The 20,181-nt window shown below is 36.5% G+C and overlaps 1 protein-coding gene and 1 long non-coding RNA gene across 3 annotated transcripts; one reads left to right on the forward strand and one right to left on the reverse strand.

Annotated features, from left to right (window-relative positions):
* Window positions 1–6,337: 6,337 nt before the first annotated feature.
* On the reverse strand, window positions 6,338–10,586 carry LOC104109173 (UBP1-associated protein 2C-like). Of its 2 annotated transcripts, none has more exons than XM_009618398.4 (2): window positions 9,207–10,586; window positions 6,338–6,571 (listed from the first exon to the last, which is right to left on the reverse strand). In XM_009618398.4, exon 1 carries the CDS (start codon window positions 10,468–10,470, stop codon window positions 9,208–9,210), a length of 1,263 nt encoding a protein of 420 aa, XP_009616693.1. In that variant the 5' UTR covers window positions 10,471–10,586; the 3' UTR covers window positions 6,338–6,571; window position 9,207. The 2 variants fall into 2 exon arrangements, with proteins under 2 accessions (XP_009616693.1, XP_009616692.1); XM_009618397.4 differs by lacking the exon at window positions 6,338–6,571 and adding an exon at window positions 8,266–8,531.
* A 4,657-nt stretch (window positions 10,587–15,243) lies between these two features.
* Window positions 15,244–18,366, forward strand: LOC104109174 (uncharacterized). The gene is made up of 3 exons (XR_689173.4): window positions 15,244–15,549; window positions 15,970–16,106; window positions 18,087–18,366. It is a non-coding gene; the product is annotated as an uncharacterized lncRNA (long non-coding RNA).
* The last annotated feature ends 1,815 nt before the right edge of the window (window positions 18,367–20,181 follow it).

The following is a 20,181-nucleotide window of genomic DNA, read 5'->3' on the forward strand; positions in this document are numbered from 1 at the left end:
AAATATATAAAGGTGACATTCTTTTTACAACAAACTAACAAAACAAAATTACATAAAATAGAGTAGATGGAGTATACTCTTTTGTTGTGGGATTTGAAAATATAAATTCTTGCATAAATAATGTATGACTTTTGGTTGGCATTATAAGAAAAAATAATCCTCATATAATTATTCATCATTTGGTTGGCGATATTATATAATACTCATACAAAGTTATGCGAGAATATGTACATTATTTTTTATTTTATGCGGGATGGAATGACGAACAATAATACACATAACAATACAAGGATAAAAGGTATTTAAAGACAAAAATATCCTTAAAGTAAGTAATTTCTACATAAAATATTCCTAGTATTATTATTCATTGCATACAACAATAACAACAACTACAATGCCTCAATCCCAAACAAGTTGGTACTGCCATTATTAATATTCATTGCATGCCGCTAAATTATTATTCTATTAATTCACCTTATAGTAATCTTTTCTTTATTGTTCACCCCATAACACCCCAGCATTATCATCGATTCATAATTAATATATGAACCAGCATACGTAGATCAGCTCTAAGAACTAATCAAGAAGCTAAATACAGAAGAACATGAGTAGAGCAACAAACAAGAAAGGACCTGGCTGGTCTTAGCAAAGGGTTGTAGCAAATGACGTGTACCCAGAAGCCAGAAAGCGAAAGAACCGCGAAGTTTCAACTTGATCAGAATACAAAAGCATTGATAAGAACGAGATAAAGTAGATGTTAGATAACTGGAGAGAAGACGAAAGGGTAAGGATGATTAAGTGGCTTGACGTTCATATTTCATTTGGTATTTGCGAACCACTTGAATCCTTTTTATACCTGTTTACCCTCAAAATCGGATAACAATTGAATTTGTAAGTGATTTTAAGGATACGTGGATTAACTTGACACAAAATAATAAATTAGATTTCAATTGAAATAAATAACGATAAAGTAAATGCAAACTACACGAATTTGACAATTTCAGCCTTGGAAGGTTAGCCACACTCGAGTTGAATGCGCTTCGATCAGTATCAAGACACAGAAGAATAAGAGTTTGATGAAAATAATAATAATGTATTGCTTTGGAATGCGTGTTACAATGTGTTGAATGAATTATCAGACCTTCTTTATATAGTAAAGGAGTCCTACTTTAGGTACAATTCTATAAAAGGTAAAAATCCCTTGATTTGCTGATTGTCGGTTCCTTAGTGATACACGCCGAGATTCCCGCCGTAATATCCGACCGTTCACTGATGTTTCAATCTTTTGTTGGTTATGCTAACAATGTTTCTTCGAGCTCGTTCGGGGCTAGGGTCGATTCCGAGATCAAAGACTCAATGTTCTCGAAGGCAGGCGCTCTGACCCCGGGTTCTAGCTCGGTGGGACTTGGGGTCGATCTTCAGCCCTTGATTGTCATGTTCAGAGCCTAACCTACCATGTCGTAGGCGAGCTCAATTTCGACCGTATACAGATAGTCCCCTCGTTTTTCAGAGAGTAGACGACGAGAAACAAAGCTTCCGATTCTTACTTTGATACCCCGCGACAGAAGTGACAAAACAAGCAAAACGTCTCGTCAGTCAAGTCTTAATGGCATTAAATGCTTGCCAGTTGTCGATCGGCCACTTCTGGATGCGAATCGTCGCTGAAAAATTATAAATACCCCCTCATTTGTTCATTCAGACTTTACATCCAAACATTTTGTCCTCGTATTTTAGAAATCTTAATACTTTCTGGCACTTACATCCTGGTTATTTGAGATCTTTTATAAGAACTTTTATTCGTCTTCATCCCAAATCATCAAGCGCACTTCTTTAACTTCCTCTTTTTCCTCATTTTGCCTTCATTTTCAAAGACATGGCGAAGACTTCAAAAATCGTTCCCCAAAAAAAAACTCTTTCTACCTCGCGGCCGGCTACCAAGGAGACCGTTTCGCGAACAGCTGTCGAGAAACCAGTACTGGAACCCCCATTGAAGATGTTCGTCCCAGGAAGATGCTCAGTGACCGCCGATTTCAAGGTCGAAAAACCTTCCCTAGTACAAGGCCGGTGTAAGGAGGTCTCGAGATATATATACTCGATTACTGAAGAGGTCCTCCCTACGGTAAAAAAAGATTGCAACTGGGTCGACAAGCATGTGGTGGTTCCCGGGCCTGATGAAGACATCATCACCTACGTTGAGGGATATTTAAGTGTTTACACTTATCCCTTTACGCTGGGCCCATTGGATCCGGTCATCATCAACTTATGCAAAAGATACGAGGTATGCCTCTGTCAAATTCACCCTTCAATTTGGAGGATCGTGATCCTTCTTCGGTTCTTCGTGAGCAAGATCGATGTATGCCCGTTCACCATCAACCACCTCATGTGCCTATACAGTACCCAAATCTTTTTTTTGGGGGGGGAGGGGGAGGGGGGGGAGGAGACCGATCAAGCTTGTGTGTCGGGCTAGTAAAGCCCTATTCTCGAGCATCGATGAAGATCGGAATCGAGGTTGGCTAGGCCGTTTTGTCCGAGTGAGGACCTCGGACTTGATCCCAGCTAATCGCATGCCCTTCCCCGAGAAGTTGAATATATAACGTAAGTAACATTTTGCTTACGAAATCTTATTTTATGCTTTTTTCCTTCCTTCTTATCGGTGTTTTGTGGTGGTGCAGCTACCGCTCGGGTCCCGAATACAGTCCCTCGACTCAAGGAATGGGTCGAGGGCATCGTGTCACAAAGGCCGTATTGTGAGCTTTCATGGCGCGAACTTTCAAAGGGCTAGTGGGAGGCCTGTTCTCATGGTGATACTCCTTTCCCTTGTAAGTAACGCTTGAGTTCCTCTCGTGTCGTTAAGTTTTCACTTATTTCATTTCCTTTTGCAGGTTTATCCAAGGACGTCACACTGAGGTCTCCATTCGGTGGCGAGAACTTCCCCGCCGAGTCCCCTGTTCCGAGATAGGGTGGTGAGAAGAAACGAAAGAGGGCCCCGAGTTCTCCAAGCTCGTAGAAAAAGAAACCAAGACGAAGGTTGGTGCGCAAATCCAAAGAAAGCAAGAGCGCTCGAGCACCATCTTCGGATTCACTCCATCGGTTGAGGGACGAATCTGAAGAAGAAAAAGAATAAGAAGCCTTCAATCTGGTGGCCAGAGTGCCGTCACGACTCGAAGGGCAAGGGGCCTCCGAACCAGAGAGAGATGAGGCCGATCCGCCTCAATTTAAGGAGGCCGACGAGGAGGCCATAGCCGAAGCTTCTTGGGATATGGGCAACACCCCGAAGGAGGCATTTGGTGTGATAGACATCACCGAGTCTCCTTCGTTCACTGAGTCCATGTATAATGAGGCTTAGACGGCGAAAAAACGTCCCAATGAGGGGGAACACGGAGCAGACGACCCCTTCCGCAGCTTTTTTGATGGCGTGGATTCTACCGTCACGGAGGATGTCACCGGGTTGGGTGACTTGGAGGTGCCAAAGAAGATTCCGTCTTCAGGAACAAGCAGGCCTTCTGCAAGCCCGAAACTCATCTATCGGTTCCCAGCTCCGAGTGTGGATCCCGACCGGAAGCGGTCGATCGTCATCTCCATTCCGGAGGATGCTCGGGTTATCTCTGCCCCCGTAGGGGTGGCCAGCTACCTTCAGTGTTTGGTGAGCGAGGAATACCAAGCTAAGATGAACGAGATGGACGCGCCCTTCTTGTTCAATGAAGCACAACAGGCGCTAAACCAGGTAACTTCAAATATCTCTTGATGACTTCAATTCATACTTAGACAAATTTGTAGATAATCCTAACATTTGTTTTTGTGTCTGCAGGCCTCAGTGCTTCATCATGAGACCTTTCTCCGATATCGGGACGAGTTGAACCAGTTTGAGGCCAAGGTCCGAGGGCTCACTGAGAAGAGAAATACTTACAAACTTCTTAACAAGCGGCGTGAAGGGGAGGCTAAGAGCCTCCGAGCTGAGCTGGAGGTGGCTCGGAAAGAGCATGTCGACCTGGTCGAGCAGGTCTTGATACAATTCTAAATACAGTAAGGAATCTCATGATGGGCTAATTAATCGGCCTCTTCTTGATACGTGCCGTGATTTCTGCCGAGATTCTCCCTCTAATTGCGGCTATAATGGCTTTTTTGTTTCTTGGATCAATCTTGATCCTGGCTGATCTCGATCTTGATCGGTCTCTGGGTCTTTGAGCTCGATCTTCATCGGTCTCTGGGTCTCGAGCTCGACAACATATACTTCGTACCATGGCTCGATATTACAACGATGAACCTCGGACCGTCATGTTCCAATCTCGATTAATCATACGAAGGGCAAAATTCGGTTTTGACCGTATACAATTATACTTAGTGCAAATTTAATGTACTGTTGTTGGAGATACTAGCTTTTCCACAATAATATCCAAGCCAAATTCCCTAATAAAAAAGAAGGAAATTTGTATTATGGCAACAAGTTAATAAAAATGTAGCAAAAACTTAGAGAACTTTTACAGATGAACTACGAGGAAAATAAGGCTTTAATTAGGATCCATTGGGCATTGATGAAGTTATAAAGATTAAAAACAAGCAATAAAATATTAAAGTCTATGGTGTAGCTTGAGGAAGATGTTGATTTCAGTTAAAAAACTGACACCTCAAACAAATATTAGGAAGCAATAATAAAAAGATAAAGTGATGAACTAATACTTACGTAAGTATCTAGGAGAGGTTTAGAAATAAATTATGATATTAATAAAAAGAAATAATTATCACATTGAAAATGTAAATAAAAACTAGATAGTTTGAGTCTCTTATCATATTATTGTCGTTCTTTTAAAGACAATGAGAATAATACGATTGTAGTTTAATGTTGGACTTAGTCGCATTTTACTATATCCCCCGTTTTCCTCAAAACTTATCACAACGTCCACACTTTGTAGCCATGCACAATTGAGAAAGATAAAGGGTGTGGTTGGTATGTAGAAATGTTTTTCAATTTTTTCATGTTTGGTTTGTTTAAATATTTTAGAAAATATTTTTCTCGTGAACTAATTTTTCTCCAATTGGAGGAGGATGTTTTCCCTATCAAGAGAAAGAAAAATATTTTTTCAAAACTCTTTTTCAACCTTCTCCGCCCTATTCTCCATCCCTGCCAACCCCCTCACCAATCCACCCTACCCTACCCACCCTACCCTTGATCTTATCTGCTCTTGGGGTTCTAAACCTTAAGCTACTCCTACACCTGATCCCCCACCCCCACCCTAAGTAGAAATATTATTGAGAGTACTTTCTTTTCATGTTATAGATAGAGTATTTTCTATCTATAACATAGAAAGTATGGGGATTTGGGGAATAAAAAATATTCTCTACTCTCTAATCAAACACTAAAAAATATTTTCTGAAAAAAGTTTTTCACTCACCAACCAAATAAGAAAAAATAAGTGATAAAACCATTCATTTTTCAAGAAAAATATTTTCCATACCAAACACACTCAAAATCGCGGCCGAAAAACAACCCAGTAGAGAGAGATATGTATGTCATAGACACACCCCAAGTCAGAAGACATGGTCAAAAGTTGCTCAATACCCATTACACATGACTTCAACCCTGAGCAGTAGCAAAATCTCAAGTTCTAGAAGTATTACAACTTTTATCATAATATTTATTTGATAAATAAATTACTTTAAATTATTTGAAAGTCCCAGGGACATGAGACAACACTATATATGTCAACTGCCTTAGCACAAAAATCGAATAACATAGAGGACTGTCGAAGGGTTAAACTAAAATATTCCATCATTTGCGTTGTCTCCTACTATTTGGTGAATATAGCCAACTCTAAGGCCACTTAAAACTCTTAAAACTTTCGGAATGGTATCAAGATGGTATTACCACTAGGAATCGATAGAGAACAATTAAACTATGATACACATTTAGACAAAATCGCTCACTCATAGCTGTTGGGCCCGGGCTTAGACCGGGCATAACCTCACTAGTATGATATAGATTTCTTAATATTTGACTGCTCCCACTTCAATAGGTAAAGACTCCCGAAGATGACAATAGCATGGATATATAATATTAGTATTGAAAATTTTAATCTTTACGTAGACATTAGTCACAAATATGAAGCTGATACTTGCCAACGGTTTGACCAGACACCCTACTATATTAGCGCCGACACTACAATGGATAAATCAAAGGCCCTTAAGGATTTATTACTCTGTGAAAATTCTTCTTTGCCTTCTACACTATATTTTTCTATCTATCTAATGTCATAAGAGTTGAAAAAAGGAAGAAACCAATTAATGGAAGCTTCTGAATACAGCTGCATTGAGATTGAGATTGAGCTGAAGTTCACCAAGATTAACTAACTTTTGATATTTTATTCTTATTGCTCAAAGTGTACAACAATATAGTCCTAGAACAAATACAACAAATTTCTTCTTTTATGGCCTTCGAGCCAGGTCGTCCCACCATTCAGCATTTTCCTCATCTACCGCACCTTGATCTTCACCAAACTAGCAGCCGTCATTATGTTCGAATTCAATACCTTGGCACCTGCAACATAGCTTCACTCTCCCCACCCCCATCGCACCTCTGCAATGGAGAGTGGAGAGCCACCAAAAAACAAGGAAAAGGATTTTGTTCTTGTGACTACACTTTCACATCAGCAGGGTAGGCAGCAGAGTAACTCAATTGGGTAAAGAAAAAAAAACTAGGCATAACCTTTCGAATTACAATCGGAGACATGCATCATGACATCAAGGACTTGTTTAGGATTTAGATGGCAACCTCCAAAGAAATATATATTTAAATCCAAAAAATAAAACTTTAGAATGAGACGGGTGAGAACTTTGTTTCTGACACATCTACTTTCCAATTTGGAAATACTTTTTAAAAGTGATTACAACATGTGACCTTAACCAAGAAATTGGTATGTTCCATAATCCTTTTGACTACGAATTAAATCTAATACAATTCCAGGAACATTGCTCAAGCAGCGCCAATGAAAGATGAAAATAGGAACTTGTTTCCAATAGCATGTCGAAATCACAACAAAACTAATTCTATGCCCTCATGCCAACCAGGATAGACCACAGACCATAGCAGGAATACATATCCATCTTGATTTCAATTTTCAAAGAACAAGCAATCACTTTCTGATTATGTATAGGAATTTAACAGGCATCACCACTTAGATTCAATAATAGATCTCAAATACAGTGCAAACAATGAACAGGAACCACCAAATAAGCTGAAAACAGATCCAGTATGCTTGAGAAATGGTGAAAACCAAAACTATGACATAAACGACACATGTTCAATTTGGAGCAAGTACAAAGCTAGTATTAGGTTCAATCTAACACAAATCCTGGAAACAGCAACAGCATAGTTATGTAGACAGGATTCTGCTAAGCTCGAGTCACTGATACATCAAACCACCCCTATCACCCACAAGACAACACACACAGAGACACTTGCATTACGTGTGTGTTAACCCGACTGACTTCACACTATCTCCCTTTCCCAAGTTCGCCCACAAAAGAAAACAAGGAAATTAGGAGAGGAAGAAAAGTAACAAGGATCTTCAGATGGTAGAACAATATTGATAATGACAATAATTCCCCAAATACAAGTGGATATTTTCCTGGAGTATATTCCAATAATTCCAAACAAGGTGGATTTAAAGGAACGGCAAACTAGAGTTTTCATTTTCTTCTTTTCTGTTTTGATAAGTAATAGCTATGCCACTGGTTATTGAGACAGCTAAAAAATGCAGGCAAATTGGCAAACAGCATAGATTTTGGTTCTTGATACCACATAACATTTGCAAGTTTCCAGTCTCCCCAACACCAGTTCAGATGTTTACGGACATAATTCTAATAAAAACAATATGCATATATTACCCTTGCTTCAGATTATTGATTCAAATCAGTGACTGACAGCATCAAAAAAGACCCCTCTCTTCACTAGTTATTGAGACAACTAGAAAATGCAGTCAAACGGTGTTCATTTTAGAACTTACTACCACAAAACTTTTGTGCTTCTCAATCTTCCCATCACTGCTCCAGATATGTATGAATTAGTATTGTTTTTATTTTAAATTACTAAAAATTAAAACAATATAGAGATTTTGTTTGCATCGAATATTTTGTTTCAGATCATCAACTATAAAGATCCCTCATAGTCTACATATAAAAAAGCTAAGCCAATAATGGCTATCATATAACATGATAGAAGACCTAGAAGAACTCCATATTCTCCTTAAACAGATTGCCAGATAGGAAACATACAAGAAACAGAAAGTACGGGTAATATTAGATAGCAAAACTGACATCAATCCACAATACACTAATCAAAAGATACAGCAATTTTTAAAGTAACCTAGTCCTAGCTTGAATCTAGCAAATAGTAACTAACAGCCACACATAGGAGCAGATAGGTGAAGCAGCAACAGATGTACAGCAGTCCATGGCAACAAAGATTTCAGAGTCTGCAATCAGGAAATCAGCACAACCATTTAAAGCATGTTGCGTCCAAGAAGCTCTCAATACACCTGAACAGATATCCATGTACAATTCAATCATTCAAGATTCCAACATATAAATCTTCTTGTGGGCAAACATTTGTAAGCAAACTACTTTCAAAGTACAGGGGACATAAACCACACTAAACAGCATATTGAATCAAGCTATAAGGGGTTCTACAGAAGATGCATTGGACAAGGGCAAATAGATCCACTCACACCCCATGGGAAAACGAACTCTTGTTACTTAATGGAAGTAGAAAAATCACAAGAAATATCAGACAAAATTCATCAGATATGCCAAGTGCCCCAGACGAACAATGGTAAGCCAATGAACTGGGATTTTCCAATCTGTAGTCCCTGGTCCAAATGCAAAACACACATACACACACACACCCAAAAAAAGAGGTCTTTGTAGAATTCAGAATAAAAGATAGAGATTTTACCCAAAAAGAACACACAATGATTACCAAACAGTCACTCACAATTTTTTCTTTAAAAAAAATAGACAGAGAAATGGCAGAATTTTGTCCTCCTAGACAAATTATAAACCAGGCACTCCTACAAAATATTTAAACTACAAAAAAAATGTTGGTAAACCAAGACTCATTAGATAGTTGCTAAACAAATATATGCATCAAAAAATACTAAGTAAAAGCAGCATATTATCACGAATACATGTAAACAAACAAACTGAAAGATTACCTCAGTAGTATGGGGGCATGCCCTGGTACATCCCACCTGGTGGAACCCTGGCCACTGCTCCACCTGGTTGTGGTACCTGTGAGGGATAACCCGACTGTAATCCATAACTACCACCATCTGGATAACCTCCTGAACTAGGCATTCCAGCAGAGCTTTGTGGAATCCTGTAACCAGCATTTCCAAGTCCACCACTGTAATCCCCTGCACCACCACCATAGCCACCAGCGCCAGCATATCCACCAGCACTGCCAGTAAAAGAACCCGGTCCCTGGTTTCCATATCCAGGTCCAACAGGATGTGGATTCTGATGTGCCACCATTCCAGGCTGAGGCGGTGGCTGCTGCATTCCTGGACCAGGCCCACCTGAATACCCAGGATACGGACCCAACCCGCTTACAGGAACACCATAATTAGAACCAGGAATCGATCCAACCCTATCATCACCAGGCATTCCTGTAGGATGTCCAGTATTGGGCATTCCACCAGGCCCCATATTGTGCTGGGGCTTCCCCTTCTTATTATCCGTCGCCAATTTGCACAACACCTGATGTCCATCAATCGTCTTCACAGGATCAACTAAAGACGCCCTTGCTCCTTCCTCAGTCTTGTACACAAAAAACGCAAAGCCTTTTGCCTTTCCAGTCTGTTTATCAAATCCCAAAGGCCCCTCTTCAATCTCTCCGTACATGGAAAAGTGATTCAAAAGCTTTTCAGACGTAATCTCAAATGGAACATTACCAACATAGATCTTCCTAAGCGCCACATCAGCCGACTGTGAATTCCCCGAATTACCTGCAGCTGCCAGCTGTGTCACCGTAATACGGCCATCAATTTTCTTGTTGGGCTCCTTTAAAGCAAGAATCGACGCATCCACATGCTTGAAAGTTACAAAACCATAGCCTTTTGATTTCTGCGAGGCCTTGTCGGTTATAACTATGGCCTCGTCGAGTTCTCCGTATGCAGAAAAAACCTGTTTGAGCTTGTCGGTGGTGGTCTCCCAACCAAGACCACGGACGAAAAGCTTGCGCTGAGAGACATCGGCATCGGCGATGGAACGAACAGCTTCGAGGATATCGGGGTAACGAAGGGAGGCGTTGCGGAGGATTGAGATACACTGGTCTTTCGTGAACGGTTCAAGAATTCTGTCGATGTCTTCAGGGGAGAGAACGCCGAGTGCCGGAGAAGCGGCGGCGGTAACGAGTTCGTTAGATACAGGATAAGCACCGCCGTTCTCATCAGCCTTGCGTTTCTTCGTTAGATCCATCGCAGAAACCCTAGGAGAAAGAGAGAGAGAAAGAAGGTAAACCCTAGAGAGAGAATGTGATTTGGGAACTGTATAGAATGTAGCGAGCTGCCGCTTTGGAATAAAACCCTACAACTACAAGGGAGGAACTGTGTATTTATAAGATTATTACTAGTCTTACCCTATGCAATTTTTTTTAAATTACATAAATATTATATTAAAAATTATGTTTGATATATTGCTTTTGAAGATTTAAAATATTTTAGCTAGGTTCAAGGACATTCCAAAAGACACAAACAAGGTTAGTTAACTAACAAAATATAGCTTTTTTGCGAGAAAAGTGAAAATTATTATGTTTCTTTAATTAATAAGAAATACAATATGACTATTACCGAAAAAAATAAAAAATCGATAAAAACTTATATAAACCGAATCGATAAAAAATCGATTTAATTGGTTTGATTTGGTTTTAATATTTGTGACTTACTTAGTTTTATTTTTTTTTTTAGGAAAATCGATCCAAATCGAACTATGAATACCCCTACGTTAGACATCCTAGCTAAGAGCATACTTCAAGATATTTTTTTTACATAAAAGATGACACTATTCTTCAATCTACATTAATATAAAGATATTATTCCTTAGCCATGAGAATGCAGATATATATATATATATATATATATATATATATATTGGCAAGGTGATGTAGTATCTCTTAGATACTAGGAAAGGCATTTATCTAATTTCTATTTTTTGTGTTTTTCCTCCTATAAAATTTTAAAAAAAATTATTAGGTTTTACCTACAGCTACATGGAATGAGAAAGATGTCGTATCAAACAAGTAAGGTTTAAATTGCAGCCTCACAGTAAATAAGGCAAGGAAAAATACCGTTTTAAAATTCTATATCCATAAATGTCGGCTTTTCAACTTCCAGCATTTTAAAGGTTAAACCTGCATTCACTATCTAATTTGTTGTGATCGTCCTTCACTGGTGAAGAGTGAAAAACCTTTCCATTCTTTCACATTGCTTTTTTCTTTTCTCCAATCTTTATTGTGAGGTTGCTATGCTATTTCACCCAAAGAAATATGAGGATATTATAATTAGTTTAGTGAATATGTTGAGTTTTGTATGTGATGGTTTGTTTTGTTTCTTTTTTTTTTAAGTGAAAACTTTGCCAATCTTTTCACCCTGCTTTTATCTTTTCTCCAATTCTTTCTAATATTTTTTTTTATTGTGAGGCTACTATGCTCTTTCACCCAAAGAATTCTGATTATATTATAATAAGTTAAGTGGATTTGTTGAGTTTTGTATGTGATGGTTTGTTTTGGTATTTTCTTTTTGTGTTTGATCCCCGAAATTCCCATCTTTCACATGTTTAAAATTGTCAGATTTCAATTGCCTTTGTGATACTAATCAGTGAGAATTAAACGTAAAATATTATTGTGGTATATCATTTATTTATGCTTATAAATATTTTCCTTACTTTGTCTCCTACACTCCTGAGCTTTATCTATTTTGTGGTGAATTTGAAATGATGATCAAAGAAATAATACAGTATTCATGTCTAATTCATCAATGTTAGAATGTACTTTTTTCATGTCTAGCCCATGGACACAGTCCCTTTACTTTTTTTTTTCTTTTTTTTACGCTTGGAAGAAGAAATATTGAAGAAGTATTTGTTAAGTCCTTACATGTTTTATTCAATGCTGGATATACCACTCGATAGTGATGAATATATTACTTCTTTTAGCTACCAATTTACATTTGGTAAAGTAACTTCTCAAAAAGATTGTCTTACAATGACTTTTAGTTAGCCATTGAAATGCAACAACAACAATAACAACAAACATAGTGTATTTTCACAAGTGAAGTTTGAAAAAAGTAAGATATGCACAACCTTACTCCTACCCTAGAAGGGAGGAGATGATGTTTCCGATCCATCAGCTAAAGAAGATGATACACATCGGGATAGCACACTTAACGAGGATGATTTCAAGTCAACATCATAGCATTGGAGTGCTTTAAAGGAGTTAAAGATCAAGAAGGGTATATTAGCAATTGAGCTATTTAGGCTAGTCTTATAATTTAGGTCTACTTAGCTTCCTTTACTAGCTAAGAGTATTTTGGTTATTTCTCCGAAATAGCATTCTAGTATATATAGTCCATTCCTCTCATTTTGAAAGAAAGTTTATGATGATGGATTGATAAATAAATAAATACCAAACCTTGAGAGGTTTAGGGTATCTTTATTTTTTCTTTGTTTACCATATTTTCTAGATTATCTATATTAGATTAATCATGTATGAGTTCATATTCATACTCTTATATTATCTTTTTTATTTGAATGTTACTTTGTTGCTCTAGTTGATATATCTACAAGGGGCTTTGAATTGCATTCTTTGCTTAGCCGTAACGACTCGACCTCATTTTGAGATTTAGTGTTCCGTTTAGTTGTCTGAGGTCTTGAGTAGCTTCATATGATTTATCACGACTTGTGTGTATGATTAGTTGATAAAGGATAAAAAATGCATGTGTTTGAGTGTGTTTGTGTGTTATTTCTTATGTGAGTTACGGGAGTTCACACCGCTTTTGAAGCTAAAATATGCTCATTACGTGTTTCTTATATGTAGGAATAAACTTATGAGGAAAAGGATCAAATAGGGGAAAAATTAGTGAAAAAAGAGCTGAAAAGAAAAGTCCCCGACAGCAAAACGAGATTCACTTCGCTAGACCGGGACTGGAGCAGAAGAACCAACTTCTCCAATCCAAAACATAATAAGGAAAATTCGCCTCATACAAATCCTAGTCACTGTAAATATATCCTAAAATGTGCTTTTGAGAGAGAGAGACTGCTTTGGAGGGAGAGAAGACTTGGGAGAGGTAAGAACACGCTTGGAGCAAGGAGAGTGATTCAACTTCATGTTTTCCCCTCTTTCTTCATATTTTTCCATTGTTATGAATTCTAATTTTGTAGTTTTATATACTGTCATGAGTAGCTAATTTCTTATCTAGGGTTTTGATGGAACCTTTTGGAGGATGAATTCTTGTTATGTTTTTATATAATTGAGTCTTTGAATTTCTCTACTTGTTTAACTACGTACTTATTTCAGTTGATTGAAGAGCTCTCAACCGACTGTGCATATTTAGTATATATTGCTTCGAAAAGGTTACATATTTAGGTAGTTGTTGAACAACATCACTCCTAACGTATGTGAGGAATCAATACGGAGGGTTTAAAGGTGAGATTAGGAATAGCGAAACTTTGGTGCGATCTTAGTGAGCAGTGAATTAGTGCTAATTAGCGTAGTTCAGAAGAATGTCTAGTAAATTATGGAAGTTGCTCGGAAGAGAATTACGACACCCGAAGTACTCACGATCGGTAGAGAATACTTAGGCGAATTTATAGGAGATGTAGTTTGGAGGATTCCGACGATTGAAAAAATCATAACCCTATCCAATCTTATCTCTAACTCCTAGTCTGGTTAGTTGATAATTTTACTGCTTTTAGTATTTATTAATTAATTAGTTTATAATAATAATATAATCTTATAACTAATAAATTATTTGAACTTGTATTTCTTAGCAATATTGAACATTTATAACGAAACCTTAGTTCTCTATGGAATTCGACTCCGGACTTTTAGACCGAATTATATTTGCAACGACCACTTATCCTTTTTAGGACTAGAGTTGGGCGTGATCAAAATTTTAAACCTCTCATATCTTTGTTTGGGCTAGTGAGTATCTATATGTTGATGTGCGTAATGAAGAAAGGCCTAAATGTATATGGTTTCATGGCAAGACATCGAATTGGTCATGACAAAAAGGTGCTTAAAAGTTATTAAAGTGCTTGGGAGGGTTACTCACTATTTCTCAAATATATCCTACCCATCCCTTAGCCTACATTACAACCTATAAAATCCTACTTGATCCTAGACTTTGCGAGCTTAAGTTAGTAGAGACTTACATTATGGGCAAGCATATGGTACGAACTTGGGTGGCATAAAAAGTTTATTTATGAGAGTGAGAAAATTCTTCCGATTTGAGAGTCCTTAAAATATGCTTGAACTTATATTGAGTATGTGGGCTACTTTCTCTGTGGTTTGTTGGTGAGGGCACATGATTTGCAAAGAATTGGTAGATACCTTAATTTATGAGTTGGCACAAGAAGCGAGTCATAGTGTGCAATGCATTGGAGTTAAGTTTCGAGGCTAGAATATTAGAAAGAGTCACATGAATATTTTAAATAATCTTGGCATGAGTTTAAAACTTGAGGAAATGTATGAAGAGTGCATATGATGGGTTTTAGGCATTGATATAAACCATTGTCATTGATGTGATGCTTGACGTGACACCCCGTTAATTTTCATAATTCATTTTAGAACTATGATAGTCCATTGTTAGATTTAGTCATATGAAATTTTTGGAGATAGTGAAATTCATTCAATTAACATTACGAATATTTGGAAGTGAGGTTTGAATTATTAGAAAGGACTATTAAGTTATTGTCTTAACTCGAGTTTCTTATTTAAAGAGAATTGTTAGAAATACTTATAGAGACAATTATACTTATTTAGTTCACAAGTGGGTGGATAGATATGTATTTACATCTAGAAATAATATTTATATATTGAAGGATATGAAAAAGAAAAAAAAAATATATCACTTGAATTGGTTGGTGGCTAGTGAGCTTAATTTATAATTGTGCATGTTAGTGGAAAATGAATTGCTTTCGAATCATGAATAATTGTGAAGTGGGCTAAGCCCATATCTTTCTTGCTGCTAAGTAGGACCTAGGTGTAGAATAAGAGTAAACAAAAGTCTTGGATCATAAGAAAAAACAAAAGCACACATAAGGATCATCTATGTTGCTTCAGTGATCAGTGGGAAAAAAAAAAGGAATTAAAAGAATCCCATATGAAACAAATCAATTGGGTTCCCTGCAAACATAAGAAATCAAAGAGGAATGGGAGGGGTGAGTGCTTGGCACTAGCAGCAGCAGTGAACGGAGAAGCCAACAAAGGGGGAAAGAAAAACTGACAACGTTTTAAATCAGATTACCAACTGAGAAATCTCAAGTACTCATTGATAATTTCGGGTAATTACTTAAAACTCCAAAACTGAGTTTTCCAGTAGAATTCTTTTAATTTTGCTTCGTGTGTTATAGGATTTCATTGTGTATAATAAGTTACTACTGATTTGGATGCTAGAACAACCATGAAAAAAAATAGAATAGAACAAAAAAGTAACAAACTAATCGTTTTGGATCAGAAATATATTCCAAATTGTTTGGGTGTAACAGCAAAGATGCTAAATTCATATATTGTATTCTTGTAAAGCTAATACGAAGAGATAGACAAGTAAACCTATTGTTTACTATTTCTTGCAAGTTCCTAGTATACTTCGCTGAAGCTGAAAGATATTGAGAATACAAACGTGAATTTGCGATAGATATTTATTTATGGATATGGATTATGGAGTTGATGGGAGGTAACATTAGACATGTGTTAATTTATAGGTTTCACACAGTTTGAGCATTAGGATTGAGAGAAGTCTTCTAGCTTTGATTAGTTTGCATAGACAGATGGAGGCAATTAAATGCCGTTTGGTTGATGTTTTGGATGTTGCAAGGTTGGGGTACATTCTGTTAGTGAGGTAAGTGAGACTTTAAGTTTTAATGCTTGCTTTTTTAAAATTTGTTTTGAAAATGTGTTTTTCTTTGCCTGGTCTATGTGTTGAGACAAGTGTGCGCTTGACAGAATTGATGGTCTTAGATTGGCCGCAAATATATTATTAGGACAAATGTCCAAATATGCCCTTGTACTATACGAAATTTAGCGCATTTGCCCTTCGTTAATACTTTAGCTCAAATATGCTCTTACCGCCACATAGTTGGTCCATATATACCCTTAGAGTTACACAGTTGACCCATATATGCCATTTTTCGAAACGAAATTCACTCAAACTAATTAACTCTTTCGTTAATTGTATTAAAGTGTATTACAAACACTATTTCCTTTTTATTAGTACTTTTTTCTTTACCTTTCTCTTTCCTTTCTTCTTTTTTCTTTTCTTCTCTTTTTTTCCCTTTTTCCTTCTCCCTTATCCCTTTCCTCCATTACTGATGTCTTCTCCATTTTCGTCACCAATTTCACTTGATAAAACTCATGAATTTCAATTACTAAAAATAATTCTCCCATAAGATAATCAAGTTTCAATTTCACTAGCCCTCTAAATAAACGAAATTAAATAGTTCCAAAAATTATGGTTTAAACTTTAAAATAATAAAAACATCTCAACCTTTAACAATACTCAAAAGACCAAAATATTTAAATTATTTCCAGAAAGATAATTTAATGATTAAAATCCTAGAGTTCAAGTTGTAGTGTTATAAATTTGAGTTGTTAGTCTTTTTTCATCTTTTTTTAGTTGGACATTTTCTATTTTTTTATTAACTATGTAAATTAGGAGTGTACATGGAACGAGTTGGTTCGATTTTTATCAAAACCAAACCAAACCAATTATATCATTTTGGATTGTTCGGTTTTGTTGGATTTTTTAATTTTTTGTTACATAAATATTATTTCAATCTTATTTTGTTAAATTTTTTAGAACTAAATATATGTTCAGTAAAAATTTAAAAAATTGACAAACATATGATCTATTAAAATATTTTTATACGAGAATTTTCTTAATAATTGGAATTCATGAGTTTTGTCAAGTGAAATTGTTGACGAAAATGGAGAAGACATCAGTAATGGAGGAAATCGGATAAGGGAGAAAGAAAAAAGTACTAATAAAAAGGAAATAGTGTTTGTAATACACTTTAATACAATTAACGAAAGAGCTAATTAGTTTGGGTGGATTCTGTTTTGAAAAGGGCATATATGGACCAACTGTGTAACTCTAAGGGCATATATGGACCAACTATGTGACGGTAAGGGCATATTTGAGCAAGTATTAATGAAGGGCAAATGTGCTCAATTTCGTATAGTACAAGAGCATAAATGGACATTTTACGATATTATTATATGAAAAATATAAATAAAAAAATTATTTTATAAGTTGTTTGATGGCTTGATACGGCTGTGAGCCATGATGTTGAGTTTGATATTTTGATACGGTTGTGAGCCATGAAGTTGAGTTTGATATTTTGATACGGTTGTGAGCCATGATGTTGAGTTTGATATTTTGATACGGCTGTGAGCCATGATGTTAGGGCATTGTGTATGCGCTTGTACATCACCCGAGCATTGTGTATGCTTCTTGATATATGTATTTGGGGCATTGTGTATGCTTTAGTGAGCATTGTGTATGCTCCGTTACAATATTTGAGGCATTGTGGTGCTGTTGTGGACTCGTAAAGGTGTTGGTTAATTTTTTTCACTACAATTATGATAAGTCCTTAGTATGTATTGTATTAAGATATATGTACTCTTATTGGTTAATTCTTTTTAACTCTATTAATACATATATATTGAATTATTATATAATCATCGTATGTATTATATCGTTCTTGTTGTGGTGTGTTTGTATTTTTTAACATTTGTTTCAGAAATATTCAAAGTGGTGGGTCGAGGATCTTACTGGGTTATATTTATGTATAACTCACTCCTTACCTGCATCTTTATGCAGATACCATTGCGGGAGATAGAGCGAGTGGCTGACGAGTTCGTTCGAGTGGATCCTATTGCTGAGGTGAGCCACCGCATTATTCGTGGAGGCTTTCGTTTTAGCTTTATGTAGTTCGTGTTAGTTAATTTCCTTTTCCTTGGGGTTGTTCATACCTGCTAATTAAATTCATATTACTCTGTTAAATGCTCCATGGTCTTAGAGTGAGATTTGGGCTAGAGTTTTATATATTGAGTGATTGTTGGTTTTTTTCTATCAATTGACTAATGTATTGGTTGATAACTATTTCGTCTTTAATTATTAATAATACTTTGAGATCTGCACTTACTTTTTTCTTGGTGTTTGTTTAAATGGTTAAATGTATGAGAAATGGATTCACCTGACAGGTAGTGTTAATTGAGTGCTAATCACGTCTAGGGGGTAGTTTGGGACGTGACACTTGAGTATTTTTTAAAAGGTATTTCTTGCCTATACGCTTAATTTTAAGTTGTTCAAGGACGAGCAAGAGTTTAAGTGTGGGGTGGTGATAAAGGATGAAAAGTGTATGTTTTGAGTGTATTTGTGTGTTATTTCTTGTGTGAGTTACGGGAGCTCACACAACTTTTGAAGCGAAATATATGTTCATTACGTATTTCTTATGTGTAGGAACAAACTTATGAGGAAAAGTATCAAATAGGAGAAAAATTAGTGAAAAAAAAGCCGAAGAGAAAAGTCCTCGACAACGAAGCTAGGTTCACTTCGCCAGACCGGGACTAGAGCAAAAGAACCAGTTTCTCCAATCCGAAATAGAAGAAGGAAAATTCGCCTCATACAAACCCTAGACACTATAAATACATCCTAAAATATGATTTTGAGAGAGAGACACTACTGTGTAGGGAGAGAAGACTTGTGAGAGGCAAGAACACGCTTGGAGTAAGGAGAGTGATTCAACTTCACGTTTTCCCCTCTTTCTTCCTACTTTTCCATTGTTGTGAATTCTATTTTTTTATTTTTACATACTAGCATGAGTAGCTAATTTCTTATCTAGGGTTTTGATGGAATTTTTTGGAGGATAAATTCTTGTTACGTTTTTATATAATTGAGTCTTTGAATATCTCTACTTGTTTAACTACGTGCTTATTTCAGTTGATTGAAGAGCTCTCAATTGACTGTGCTTATTTAGTATATATTGCTTGAAAAAATGGTACATATTTAGGTAGTTGTTGAACAACATCACTCCTAATATATGTGAGAAATCAAAACGGAGGGTTTAAATGTGGGATTAGGAATAATAAAACTTTGGTGCGATCTCAGTGAGCGGTGAATTAGTGCTAGCTAGCGTCGTTTGGGAGAATATGTCTAGTAAATTATGATAGTTACTCAGAAGAGAATTACGACACCCGAAGTACTCACGATCGGTAGAGAATACTTAGACGAATATGTAGGAGATGTAGTTTGAAGGATACCGACGATTGAGAAAATCATAACCCTAGACATTTCCAATATTGTTTCCAACTCTTAGTCTTGTTAGTTGATAATTTTACTGTTTTTAGTATTTATTAATTAATTAGTTTAAAATAAAAATTACAATCTTATAGTTAAGAAATTATTTGAACTTGTATTTCTTAGCAATATTGAACAGTTATAGCGAAACCTTAGTTCTCTGTGACATTCGACTTCAGACTTTTAGACCAGATTATATAACTCGACTTGCGTGTATGGTTGGTTTTGATGTCCGAGTGGATCGGGATTTGATTTGGGAGAGAAATTTTCATATATGAAAGTTTTAAGCTGAAGAGTTGACCAAGGTTTAGCTTTTATATAAACGGTCTCGGATTTGTGTTTTAATAATTCCAATAGGTTCGTATTGTTATTTTGAACTTATGCATATGTCCGCATTTTTATTTGGAGGTTCCTAGGTTGATTCGGCTTTTTTTGGCGAAAGTTAGCAATTTGAAGGTTTAAGAATTTCATAAGTTTGACCGGGAGTTGACTTTGATGATAACGGGTTCGGATTGTTGCTTCAGAAGTTGGAATATGTTCGTGACGTCATTTGGTACTTGTGTGCAAAGTTTGATTTCATTCTATGTTGGTTTGATAGGAATCAGACGCTTGGTTG

The sequence above is a fragment of the Nicotiana tomentosiformis genome, chromosome 2, assembly GCF_000390325.3.
Source record: "Nicotiana tomentosiformis chromosome 2, ASM39032v3, whole genome shotgun sequence".
Classification (NCBI taxonomy): Eukaryota; Viridiplantae; Streptophyta; class Magnoliopsida; order Solanales; family Solanaceae; genus Nicotiana; species Nicotiana tomentosiformis.